The following is a 12,819-nucleotide window of genomic DNA, read 5'->3' on the forward strand; positions in this document are numbered from 1 at the left end:
GGGAAAGAAACCTCTGCCACTAGATTTTCATTTCAGAGGGATTAGCAGCAGCTAGATGTATGCACATCCTGCTCTGGGTCACCAGACAGCACCTCTGCTGGCAGAGTGGCACACCGGCAGGCATGTGGGCAAAGGCAGTCTAGAGAGTAGAGTTGCTGTGAACCCAAACAACCATGCTGATTCTTCGTCCAATTCAACACACCCGGAAGCATCAGTTCTCCAAACGGCATCAGTTGAAGAGGACAGGGAGGCAGGTGTTGCCAACAGCGCCAAGGAGCAAGAAAGGACACGTGTACATGCAAGCATCGTACCGTCCTTCCGGCTGTTTTACAAGTCTGCGGATCTGACTGGCTTCCGTGAGGTGCAATTGTCCTCTAAAAACTAAGAATCCTCATGTATGAACAACATGCTCCCGGCCGGAAGCCTGGGCATCCAACAGGCATTTATAAAATGAAGCCAGATCACCTTTGGAACATCATCTTCAGAACCAAGTCTCTCTCACGCCCACCCACATGCCCTCACACTCTCCCTTTCTCTGCTACTTCTGTCTCTCTCGTTCTTATACCCACACACAACCTCTCTCACACATACACACAGGCCATCCTCTCATACACATACACACAGGACTTCTCCTCCCCCTCCCAACAGCAGAATGGTCTACACTGCATTGTGAACACATCATTAAATCTGCTGTAAGCAAATATTTTCCTCAGATAGCCTCTTCGCGAGACAGAATGCTTTTCAGGCAAGAGGTCTCCGAGTGGCAGATTGAGGACCAGGAGGGACCGGCCAGGACTTACCATGGTTCCCTCACTTCTCCTTTGGGCAACTTCTCGCTGCAGTTGGGCCACCGCCAGCTTCTCCCTAGAGAAACAAAAGCAGGTGATTAGCTGATCATTCGTCTCAGGGTAGAGGCCATGCTGGCAGGACTTTGAAAGGCTCTTTCAAAGGCTCCAGAGGAACTCCTTTGGTTGAGCTCACTTCCTCTTCTATCCTTCTGATAAATATTTAAAGCAATTGATCATGAGTGCATTGTTTACATGAAGTGTCAGGAAAGAGATGTTTTTGCCTTGGATGTAATGTATCCAAATAAGTGATTAACGCTGGGGAAAATCTTGGCGTTAAGTGTGTTAGTATAATTCTAAATATATTTACCCATGGCTAACCTACTTGAGGTGTCAAATCTACCTTAACTTTCCTAATATATTTTCCATGAGTTTTATTTGTTCTCTATACTCTCTGTACTCATAATCAAATTTTAAAAACAACACTCCAGACCATCCTTAAATTTGATGGACATTTTTATGTAATCTTAAATAGGAGCTTGGCAACAAATCTAAGTGATATAATCATCCCCATTTTACAGATAAATACATTGAGGCTCAAAAGGCTAAAGTTACTTGAACACAGTTACAGCTAGTTTATAGTTGAAGTATTTGCATCTAATTTTAGGTTTCTTTTATGTCAAAGACTAAAATTCTTTCGTATCCATTTCTGGGATCAGGCAAATGTGCAAATGTAGTCTTTAAATCAGATGCTGTATTTCTAACACCATTATTTGTTTTACAACAGGATCCATCATATGTCCCTTGAAATTAAAATTCTAATTCAACTTTTAAAAATCAGTCTCAGGGAGGGAAGGGAAAAATGAGGACCTAATGTCGGGGGTTTAAATGGAGAGAAAATGTTTTGAGAAACGATGTACAAATGCGCTTTACACAATTGATGTGTGTATGGATTGGGATAACAGTTGTATGAGCCCCTAATAAAATGTTAAAAATAAAAATAAAAATCAGTCTCCACTAAATATTGTAAGAACCGCTAACATTTGTAAAATGATAAATGCCTATACTCTGAGTATCTTTTCAGATGTTCTTAAAATAGTTGCTAGATGAAGAAGGGCATAAACAAACACTTTCAAGAATCCCCAAATCTCACGTCTAGCAGGGATTTCTCTTGGACTTTTTCTGCTGAACGATATGAGTGGTATTTCCTGCCCTTGTCTACTAGAGGACTAAGCTGTATACACACACACAGAAGATGCAGCCTAATTTCCAATGCTGTAACAAGATTTCTCCTCTCCGGATTATGTGGCCTTTAGCATGCCTATGACGGCCAAGAAAGCATGTGTCTGAGTTTGGTTAAAGCTGACTAACATTTTATAAGAATCGCTCTATTGAAATAACTACCCAAAGCACGGGTAAGAAGAGAAGAATCTAGAGCCCTGGCACTGCTGGGGGCCTCGGGCAGGATATGGGCATGCAGCTTGTAAGAAGGGCAGGGTAGGAGATGGGAAGAAGTCATGAAGGCAAAAGGCATGACCCTCTTTTTGAAAGAAAGCAAGGAAGGGCCGTATGTCTTGTCTGACTCAAGCAGATGCAATGATAAATGAAAGGAGTGAGAAAAATCAGAGAACATAATAAGTCACTTCTGGTTTAAAATTGAGAAATAAACACACGCGTTTATGTCTACTCTCTTTAGAACCCATCGTAAAGATAGTAAAGGGTTAAGAATGGTCAATTCACATAAGGACAAAGAAAACAGAACATAAGAGTATAATCTGCTACCCAGCAATTCCACTCGAAGGCATTAAACCCAACAGAAATGCATCCATGCCGGCACTAACAGAAATCTACTAGAATGTTCAGAGAAACAGTACACAGAATAGCCTTAAATTGAAAAGGTAACTATTCATTACAAAATGGAGTGGATTCATAAACATTCATAGAATTATAACTAATCACCCCTAAAACCCCAAAACCCAAACATATATATCTCAATATAATATTGAGAGAAAGAAATAAAATTCAAAAAAACACATTTTATATCTCCATTTACATGAAATGAGAAGATGAATAACACATCTAACTAGCTCAAAAAGATAAGCAAAAGGAAATAAAGGAATTAATGGTCAAGAAGAAAGAGGTATAAACTCTCTTGATTCACAGACGACATCTTTGTTTACAGAGAAAAACCACAAGGAATTTACACAATTATATGACCAACAAGTGAATTTGTTAGCATGTGCTCTACAGTTAATATGCCAAATATCTATCTTACTTTTATGTACTTAAGTAAAGTTTTTTTAAGTTCCACTTACAATAGTGTTAAATATGATAAAACATTTCCAGAAGAAATTTAACAAAAGTTTCTAAAACTGCCACACTGAAAACTAGAGAGTGATGAGAAAAATGGAGACGTAAACAAATGAAAACATAATTAATTATATTAATGAATTTGGAGGGCTTAAAATCATTAACCGTTCATTTAAACCAAATTAACCTATCGATTCCATACAATCCCAATCATAATCCCACCAGGATCTTTCATAGAAGGTAATAAATTGCTTCTGAAATATATGTGGAAAAAATCAAGAATTTAGAATGTACAAAACAGTATTTAAAAAAAAAGAATGCAAGGTTTGCTTGAATTTAGACTTTGGTAATTAGAACTGCTATGGAGTACTGGCCCAAGCACCAACAACTAACTCCATAGAAGGGGTATTTGATTTTTGAAAAAACAGTCGTTTGGATACACTCTCATCCCTTCTCCTCCTCCCACCTGGACCTGGCTGCTGAGATCAGGGCTGTCCTGGAGCAAATGAAGAGGGATGTGAAAGGACAGTGATTTGATGATGTAGAAAAATGAAGACAATTGGGAAGACCTGGAAACAATCTAAATTTCCATCAACTGACAAATGGTATATACATACATATGGCCCTAAAAAGCAGCAATGAGTGCATGAAGCACATTGTCTCATGGGAGAGTTGGAGGAAATTATGCTAAGCGAAGTTAGCCAAGCACAAAAGGACAAGTACGATAGGAGTCCACTGTGGAAAGGAAGAGAGGGACCAGACCCCAGCCCAGAGCACCAAGCCTTGAGGGCAACATACTGACATGAAGAAGCGAGCTAACAGAAGGATGACAAAGCTGGGCCCAAGCTGAGCTATGTTGACTTCCTCCCCAGAAGAAGGCAATGCCGCATTGAAGATATACCCCGGGGAGAGAGGCAGGTCTGTCAAGACCACTTCAGAGTGAACTGGGAGGGAAGGAGGGAGAGAGAGAAAGAGAGAGCATGTGAGTGAGCCTGCCTCATCATGGCCCACCAGTCCTGGGGGATGACATCCCTGCTCAGGGCAGCCAATGCACAGAGAGGACCATTGGGTTGGCCCCACCGTGAGACATACTGTTCCCTCACTGACCCATAGCGCTATGGGGGACAGCACTGGAGACACAGTGCCCAGTCTGCCCCATGCACAGTGGGGGTGTGGGGGGTGTGAAGGAAGTGCACCAGGGCAGCAAGGGGAGCAAAGTAACCAAGTCCCAGAGGAGTCCTGAAAATAGACTTCTGACTCAGGGGGCAGGGCTTGGCACTTCATCAGACTTGATCGGAAAACATACATAAGGGTCAGCATGCAGACCTGGAACTATCTGTTGGGTTGTTTGGGGAGGTTTGTTTGTTTTTGTTTTGCTTTTGCTCTATGTCTATTTATATAAGATAGGCAGAATGAACAATCCTCAGGAAAAAATTATGGAACTGGCAGTTCTGGGGGGATATGGGAGAAGAGGGAATAGGTGGGGAGAGTGGGGAGCCAACAAACTCAGGGATAAGGGAACATGAGATCTAAAATTGATGGCAAGGAGGACGTATAAAGCCTAGTGGGGTGTGTTAGTCTGGGTAGACTAGAGAAACAAATCCATGGACACACATGTGTATATGAAGGAGATTTATATACAAGAGCAATTGAACATTGAGAAAACATCCCAACCTAGTGCAGTCCACGTACCTAAGTCTGACATTAGCCCATATGTCTGATACTGATACCAAGCTATAAAGTCCTCTTCAGACTCATGAAACACATGCAATGAAGCCAAATGCAGAACCATCACAAGCCAGTGGGTAGAAAGTCTTTGGATCCAGGGGCATTGCAAGCATCTCCGTGCTGGCAGGGGTCTCTCTGTGGCTTCTCTGGCTTTCCGAGGTCTGGTTGCGTCCATGTGGCTTGTCTTCTGCAATGTCTCCCAGGGAGTAACAGAGAGAGAGAGGTGTGTTCTGCCTCGAGGGAGGAAGTACCAGATTTCCCAGAATTCTTAGGAGAAGGCCATGCCCACACAAAGAAGTCTCATTGGCTATCTCCAGATTGACAGCCTAGACTCCACCCCAACACTCTTAATCCTTAAATTGACACCAGATTAGGTGACTACCACATGGGGTTTGATCAAGTGTAATGTATCTGAGAGGAATTACTGAGAACCGAATGGAGGGTGAGCATGATAGTGGGATAGGAAGAGGGATAGTGGGAAGGTGAAAGGAAATAGAGGAAAGAAGTAGGAGGCAAAAGCTATTTACAGTGAACCCTCGTTTATCGCGGTTAATCGGTTCTAGACCCTACCGTGATAAATGAAATTCCACGAAGTAGGACTCCTTATTTGTAAATCAAATATTTTCATAGTTAGAGCATAGAGGACATGAAAAAACACCCTTTAGTCACCATTACACTCGTATTACCCAATTTATTAAACGAAAAAAGGAAAATACAGTAAAACATTTTGGACGTTACAATTATCATTTATTATTTATTATATTATTTATGGCATCAAGCGTGTACAGTATGAGCCAATCAGTGGCAGTAATGACAGAGCATGCGCTGTTACGCAAAAACCGCGATAGAGTGAAGCCGCGGAAGTTGAAGCGTGAAGTGGCAAGGGTTCACTGTATAGAGGTATAGTTATTGGTATGTATATATGTAAATATATTAATTTATAATGAAAGGGATAGAGGCCAATGTACATATATGTATATGTTAAGAACCATATATACTCGTTTATAAGCCAAGTTTTTCAGCACAGTTTTCATGTTGTTTTTGTGGTAAAATTAAGTGCTTCAGCTGAGAGTCTGGTCGGCTTATACTCAAGTATATACGGTATTAAGATAGTAGAAGGACTCTGGGCCTCTATGCAAGGCCTCCCTTAACACAAGAACACTTTGTTCTGATAACCTGGCACTCTTTGATACTCACCGACATGATCCCTGAAGACAAAATGGGTGCATGAGCAAATGTGGTAAAGAAAGCACATGGTGCCTGGCCATCAAAAGATGTAGCATCTGGGGTCTAAAAGGTTTGAAGTTAAACAAACATCCATCTAGCAGGGACGCAAAATAAGCCCACATGGAAGAAGCACATTAGCTTGTGTGATCATGAGGTGTCATCAGGAGCAGGTATCAAAAGATTAAAAAAAAGTGTAATGGAAAGTACTTTGAAGAGGATAAGGTTGTTTTGTAAACATTTTCAATACATATCTTTGGAAAAAAAACAGTTATATGATATTTGACAACAGGTTCAAAACCAATTGGGAAAGGCAACTATTTTCAGCAAAAAGTGCTGTGGCAATGGAATATCCATATAGAAACAAAGAAACCACATCCCTTATATCACACTATACAAAAACACTAGTCATTTGAGATACATTACAGGTGTAGTGTAAATGCTAAGGCTAAATAGTGTCAAACCACAGGACAATGTCTTCATGATATAAGAACAGGCGAAGGATTGTTACACAGGAAACAGAAAGCAATAAATAGAAAAGAAAATAAATAAAACGTTGATTTTGTTACCAAAGAACCTCGACTCATTAAAAAGAGCCCCACCGCAGTGGTATAGCAGTTAAGTGGCTGGTTGCTAAGCGAAGGCCGGCAGCTGGAAGGATGTAGCAGTAGACTTCTGTAAGGACTACAGCCTTCCCCACCCTAGGGGGTCGGTCCTGGTTTGTTACAGAGTTGCTGTGAGTCATCACTGACTGGATGGCAAGGAGTTTTCTATTCAAAGGCAAGGTAAATAATATGAATGGGGGAGTCACAGAGTGGAAAAGAATATTTACAAATTATAGGCCTGCTAAAGGACTAGCTGAGCCCTGATAAATTCCTAAGAGAAGCCAAGAACTCAATAACGAAATGGCAAGATTTCAGAGAACAGACACTTCAGAGAAGCAAATATACCAACTTTCAGTAAGCACTTGACGAAGTGTTCAACTCAATAAAGCCACACCGAGATCTGACTGCACACCACTGCAACGGCTAATATTTAAAAACACATCACCTGCAACTCTATGGGGCAAGGATGTGAAGCAACTGAACCCCAAACAAAAACAAGCTCGCTGCTATGGAGCTGAACTATATGTTTCAGCTGTGGGATTCTGAGGCTAAATGTTTATGGAAGTACAAAGCCTCATCTTTCTCCCATAGAGCAGCTGGTGGTTTTGAATGGCTGGCTTTGGGGTTAGAATTCCAGTGTGTAACTGTTAGGTAGTCTAGCTTAGGGGCTGGGGTGTCCATTACACATGCCCAGAGCTACTGGAACAAGGAGTGGTACACAGAGCATGCTCAGAGGTTCAGGCTTCCCGCCAGGACGGGGAGGTACACCTGGGTGGGTGCTGTACCTGGATTGGCACACCTAGGCCAGGTGAATTCAATTCAGCCAATGGGGTTGACCAGGGTCATCTACCACGTCTCCCCACGAAAAGGCAGGAGCCCGGAGCTGACCACTTGACTTTCAGACCACCTTCTAGGGAGGCTGCAGGGGGTGAGGAGCCCTGCAGGTGCCTGTGTAAACCTGAAACTTCTTCTCTCATAAAACTCACTTGGATCACAAACCAGGCTTCACAAACCGTCCTTCGCACGGAGCCAAGGACCGAGGTATATTTCTCCTCTGAGAGACCTAACATAACCACTACACCATAGAGGCTTTCATGAAGCAAATAAATGCATGTATTAATGCTGGGTGTGTAAATAGTACAATCATTTTGAGGGGAAAAATGCAGTTTCTTATCAAACTAAATATGTATCACCCTATGTCCCAGAAATTCTATCTCCAACTCAAGAGAAGCAGAAATAAATGTCTACCAAAAAATTGCAGGAGAACATTCATTGCACCTCTACTCATAATACACTCCTGAGAGGAGATCAGAGAGCTCTCCTTCAGACAAGGTTACCTGAGGGGCACCCCCTACTGTGGAGTCAATTCACAAAACTGGCCCAGAGCCCTGCCAAACCCATACATCTTTATGGGACCAGATGCCACATCTTCCCGCTACACAGCAGTTGTGGGATTCAAACAATCAACCTTTCAGTTAGCAGCCAAGCACTTAAACCACCATGCCACCTAGCTCCTACCCAAAGGGAAAGACCTGGGAGTGCTGATATTGTTGGGGGTGGGGGGCAGTGAAATTACAGTGTTCCACACAACAAATAACCCTCTCCATGTATAAATATTTGGGCACCGAGTTCATCATAGGAGCTGAGATCAAGACTCCCTGAGCATGTTAGGAACATTTCCAACAGATGAGGCATGACCACCCCCCAAATTCAAACACAGGACAAAAAGTACCCTCAGCAATGAAAAATCATAGGTATTTTAAAACTTAATTAGCAGTGTAGAAAACAAAGTCAAGTAATCTTCGATTCAGTAGAGAAGAAGGGCATCCACACAGGCTAAAAAGATATGTAAGAAAATTAAGCAATTTTCAGAAAAAATAATGGTGAGAAAAGAATTTTGAAATAAATCCTCAAAAATCTTCCTAAACTGATGGGCATGCCTTCTCAAGTGGAAAGGGAACCCCAAATATATAGCCAAATATATATATTTCCCCCTTAAACGGACAGGAGAGGGATATTCTCAAGGAGTGGCACAAGACGTTTGCTATTGGCTGTGAATCTAAAGGTGGGCAGTTCAAGCCCACCGAGTAACATTGTGGAAAAAAGGCCTGGCAAACTGCTTCCATAAACATTCCAGCCAAGAAAACCCTGTGGAGCCATTCCACCCTCCTACATGATCACCATGGGTCAAGAACCAACTCAACAGCAGCGAGCACAATGGCAGGGAAAACCTTCATGTAATTGCAGCATGTTAGATATGAAGCAAACAATAATAATAAAGCCTAGAAATGTCCAGATACAGGAGAATAAGCAGAATAGCACATTAGATTAAAAAATATCAAAATGTTCTAACATCCTGAGGAACTGTGATCTCTGATACAGAACTCTCCACAGAGTCAAATCAATAATCACACAAGAAAAGACGCAAAAGCATGCCTCCCATCCAATCCCATCCACCCCTCCTCACTGGGTTACATGTTCTCCCAAACAACATGAAGAATAAGATGTAAGTAATAGGGAATAAAGAATCTCATAGAGAAGAAGAAAAAAGAAATATGCTTTTCTGTGGGTAGGGAGTTGTCTGGTAAAAAGAAAACCTGGACAGGTACTATGTCTCAGAAGGATATCTCCAGGGAAACGAATCAGTTCAACAAAATCAAACTACTTAAGTGTTTAAAAATGTGCAGAGGATTTTTAGAGTTTATGTAGAATGTGCCAAGCATGTACGAATAGAACAGAAAAACCTAAACCAATGGTAGAAATGACAATGAATAACTCTAGGGAAAAGCAAAGGTATTCTAGAAATGTAATGCTAGAATCCTCCCGAACTCAGCTGTGTGAGAAATTAACTCAGATGTGCCATCACGCTGAATCAGTCAGGTGGGTGGTTCAATTTTAAGAACACTGACCTTTCATCTTCCATCATAGGAAGATCATATAATGCCTTCAAAAACCTAGAAGTACAGGCATATTATTTAGATACAAGGGTTTAAAAAAGCCACAGGTTGAGTTCAAATAATGAATGGTGGCTGTATCAGGACAAGATCTTAAGGGACAGGGGAACTCAGACCCTTAAAAATCTTATCGGGCATTTGATTATACTGTGTCCTGTTTTAATAAGAAAACACTTCAAGAACGGGAATTTGCAAAACAAATGGCTGGCTGATTTTTATTTGAAACATCAGAGTGATACGCGGTGCAAGAAGGATCGGAGCAAGAACGAGGTTCAGACCAGAATAACTTACTCACAAACTGAAGATGCCGCGACAAGGGATTCAGGATCACAATCCTGAGCAAAAACAACGCACTGAAAGCTTTTGTGCACGATTAAAATGGAGCATTTACTCTAAGCTCCAAAGAGCCTTTGGATAACGTGTTTTGTGGTTTGTTTAGATTATAAAATACATGTTACAGAGCTATTCTTAATGTGAAGGTTTTTGTTTCACTGCTTTCAACGAAGTAAAACCTGTACGCCAGAAAGTTGCACAAGAAGCGCAGAGCTTCAGAAGCAACCAAGCCCACATGGAAGAAGCACACCAGCCTGTGCAACCACGAGGTGTCGAAGGGATCAGGTGTAAGGCATCATCAGAACAAAAAATCTTACCATAGTGAATGATGGGGGAAGTGCGGAGCGGAGACCCAAAGCCCATTAGTAGGCCACTGGAGATCCCCTTGCAGAGGGGTCTCGGGGAGGAGATGAGCCAGTCAGGGTGCGATGTAACAACGATGAGAAATACAATTTTCCTCTAGTTCCTAAATGTTTCCTCCCCGCTCCCACTACCATGACTCAAATTCTATCTTGCAAGTCTGGCTAGACCAGAGGATGTACACTGGTACAGTTAGGAGCTGAAAATACAGGGAATCCAGGACGGATGAGCCCTACAGGACCAGTGGTGTGAGTGGCAAAACTGGGAGGGTAAAGGGAGAATGGGTAGGAAAGAGGGAACCGATTACATGGAACTGTGTGTGACCTCCTCCTGGGGGACAGACAACCGAAAAGTGGGTGAAGGGAGACATCGGACAGGGCAAGATATGACAAAATACCCATTTATAAACTATCAAGGGCTCATGAGGGAGGGGGGAGCGGGGAGGGAGGGGAAAAATGAGGACCTAATGTCGGGGATTTAAGTGGAGAGGAAATGTTTTGAGAATGATGTACAAATGCGCTTTACACAATTGATGTGTGTATGGATTGGGATAACAGTTGGATGAGCCCCTAATAAAATGTTAAAAAAAAAGCGCAGAGCTGGATGAATCCTCTCAAAGTGAGCGTGCTCTTGTTATGATGACCTCAGTGTAAAAACGAGGACATTAGCAGATGCCCAGATGCGCCTCTCATGCCAACAATGATCATCAACACAGCAGGGCCGACACTCGCTTCCTCTGGACTCGAAAGCATCAAGGTCTTTAACTTCTGGTTAAACTTACATTGTGGGTACTATCTTAGCCCCTCCCTGATTGTGAATTTAGAATATCTTCTTGTACGACCACACATTCTTTGGGATCACAGCAGCAGCCAAAAGTGTTGGTTCAATCTTCGATAGAGGTCAGCCGTAAGAGAGTTACTATTTCACTGGAAGAGCTGAATATAGAAATCATATTAATTCATTTCAGTAATATCTACTATAGATCGCTTGAAAGGAATGAAACAAGCATTTGTAGTTTGCTGAATGATGAATCAGTTCCAGATTCTGATTAACTTGCCAAATATATACGAGAATTTTACTACTACCCTGTTTCCCCGAAAGTAAGATATCCCCCGAAAATAAGACCTACTTACAGTTTTGCCTCTTGCTAAAATATGACACCCCCAAAAAATAAGGCCTCCCGAAACTACCGTAACTCTGGACTCTGGACCATAGCAGCAGGTGCCGCTGCGCAGCTCACTGTTGGCCACAGCACAGGTGGGGCAGACAGGAAGTGCGAGGTCTCTTTTAATAAAACAATAAACAATAAATGTGTACAATATTCTTCATGGAAAAATAAGACATCCCCTGAAAATAAGACCTAGCGCATCTTTGGGAGCAAAAATTAAAATAAGACACTGTCTTATTTGGGGGGAAACAGGGTCCTACTACTACTACTATTTAGAATACTACTACTGCTATTGGAAGCACTCACTTGTTTATGCCAGGAATTCTAGAAGACAGCTACTTGGCCAATCAACTGGAAAAAAACCATATTTGTGCCCATTCCAAAGAAAAGTGACCAAACAGAATGCTCTAACTATAGAACGGTAGGATTGATATCACACGCAGGTAAAATTTTGCCTAAGATCATCCAAAAACGGTTGCAGCAGCACACTGACATTGGATACCAGAACGATGTTTACTTGTGTCTCATTGACTATGTAAAGGTATCAAACGGTGTGGGCAATAAACTGGATAACTTTGAGAAGAATGGGAATTCTGTAACACTTCTTTGTGCTCATTCAAAACTTGCACATGGCTCAAAGGGCAGTTGTGCAAACAGAACAGGATAACACTGCATGGTTTAAGATAAGGAAAAGTGTGCGTCTGGGGTATATCCTTGTACCACACTTCCATCTATCTGCTGAACAAATCATCAGAGAAGCTGGATTATATGAAGAAGAGTGTGGCATCAGGATTGGAGGAAGGCACATGACAACAACCTGCAGGGTGCAGGTAACCCAACCTTGTTTGCTAAAAGTGAGGATTTGAAGCACTTGCTGATGAAGATCAACGATTGAAGCTTGCAGGAAGGAAGCCAAAATCTTCACCACTGGACCACTAAGTAACATCGTGATAAACAGAGGAAAGCTTGAAGTTGTCAAGAACTTGAACTTGTATGGATTCACGATCAATATTCACGAAAGCAGCAGTCAAGAGATCAAATGATGCATTGCATTAGGTATAGCTGCTGCAAAAGACCCTTAAATTATTGAAGAGAAAGGATGTTACTGTGAGAACTCAGGTGTGCCTGACCCAAGCTACGATATTTTCTAAGACCTCATGCATGTGACAGTTGGACACTGAATAAAGAAGATGGTAGAAGAATCAATGTACAGTGAACCCTCGCCACTTCGCGCTTCGACTTCCGCGGCTTCACGCTATCGCGGTTTTTGCGTAACAGCGCATGCTCTGTCATTACTGCCACTGATTGGCTCATACTGTCCACGCTTCTGTCTGCATCGCTACGTATCGCAG

General features: G+C 42.1%; 1 protein-coding gene across 1 annotated transcript in view; it reads right to left on the minus strand.

Annotated features, from left to right (window-relative positions):
* Positions 1 to 12,819, minus strand: part of NCKAP5 (NCK associated protein 5) — a 734,641-nt gene that overhangs the window by 657,233 nt on the left and 64,589 nt on the right. Inside the window, exon 3 of the mRNA XM_045287417.1 lies at positions 801 to 864. Within this exon, the coding sequence (XP_045143352.1) occupies positions 801 to 864 (64 nt within the window). The remainder of the gene's footprint in view (positions 1 to 800; positions 865 to 12,819) is intronic.

The sequence above is a fragment of the Echinops telfairi genome, unplaced genomic scaffold, assembly GCF_000313985.2.
Source record: "Echinops telfairi isolate 266 unplaced genomic scaffold, ASM31398v2 ScPeMD7_15;HRSCAF=58, whole genome shotgun sequence".
In the NCBI taxonomy this organism is placed as follows: Eukaryota; Metazoa; Chordata; class Mammalia; order Afrosoricida; family Tenrecidae; genus Echinops; species Echinops telfairi.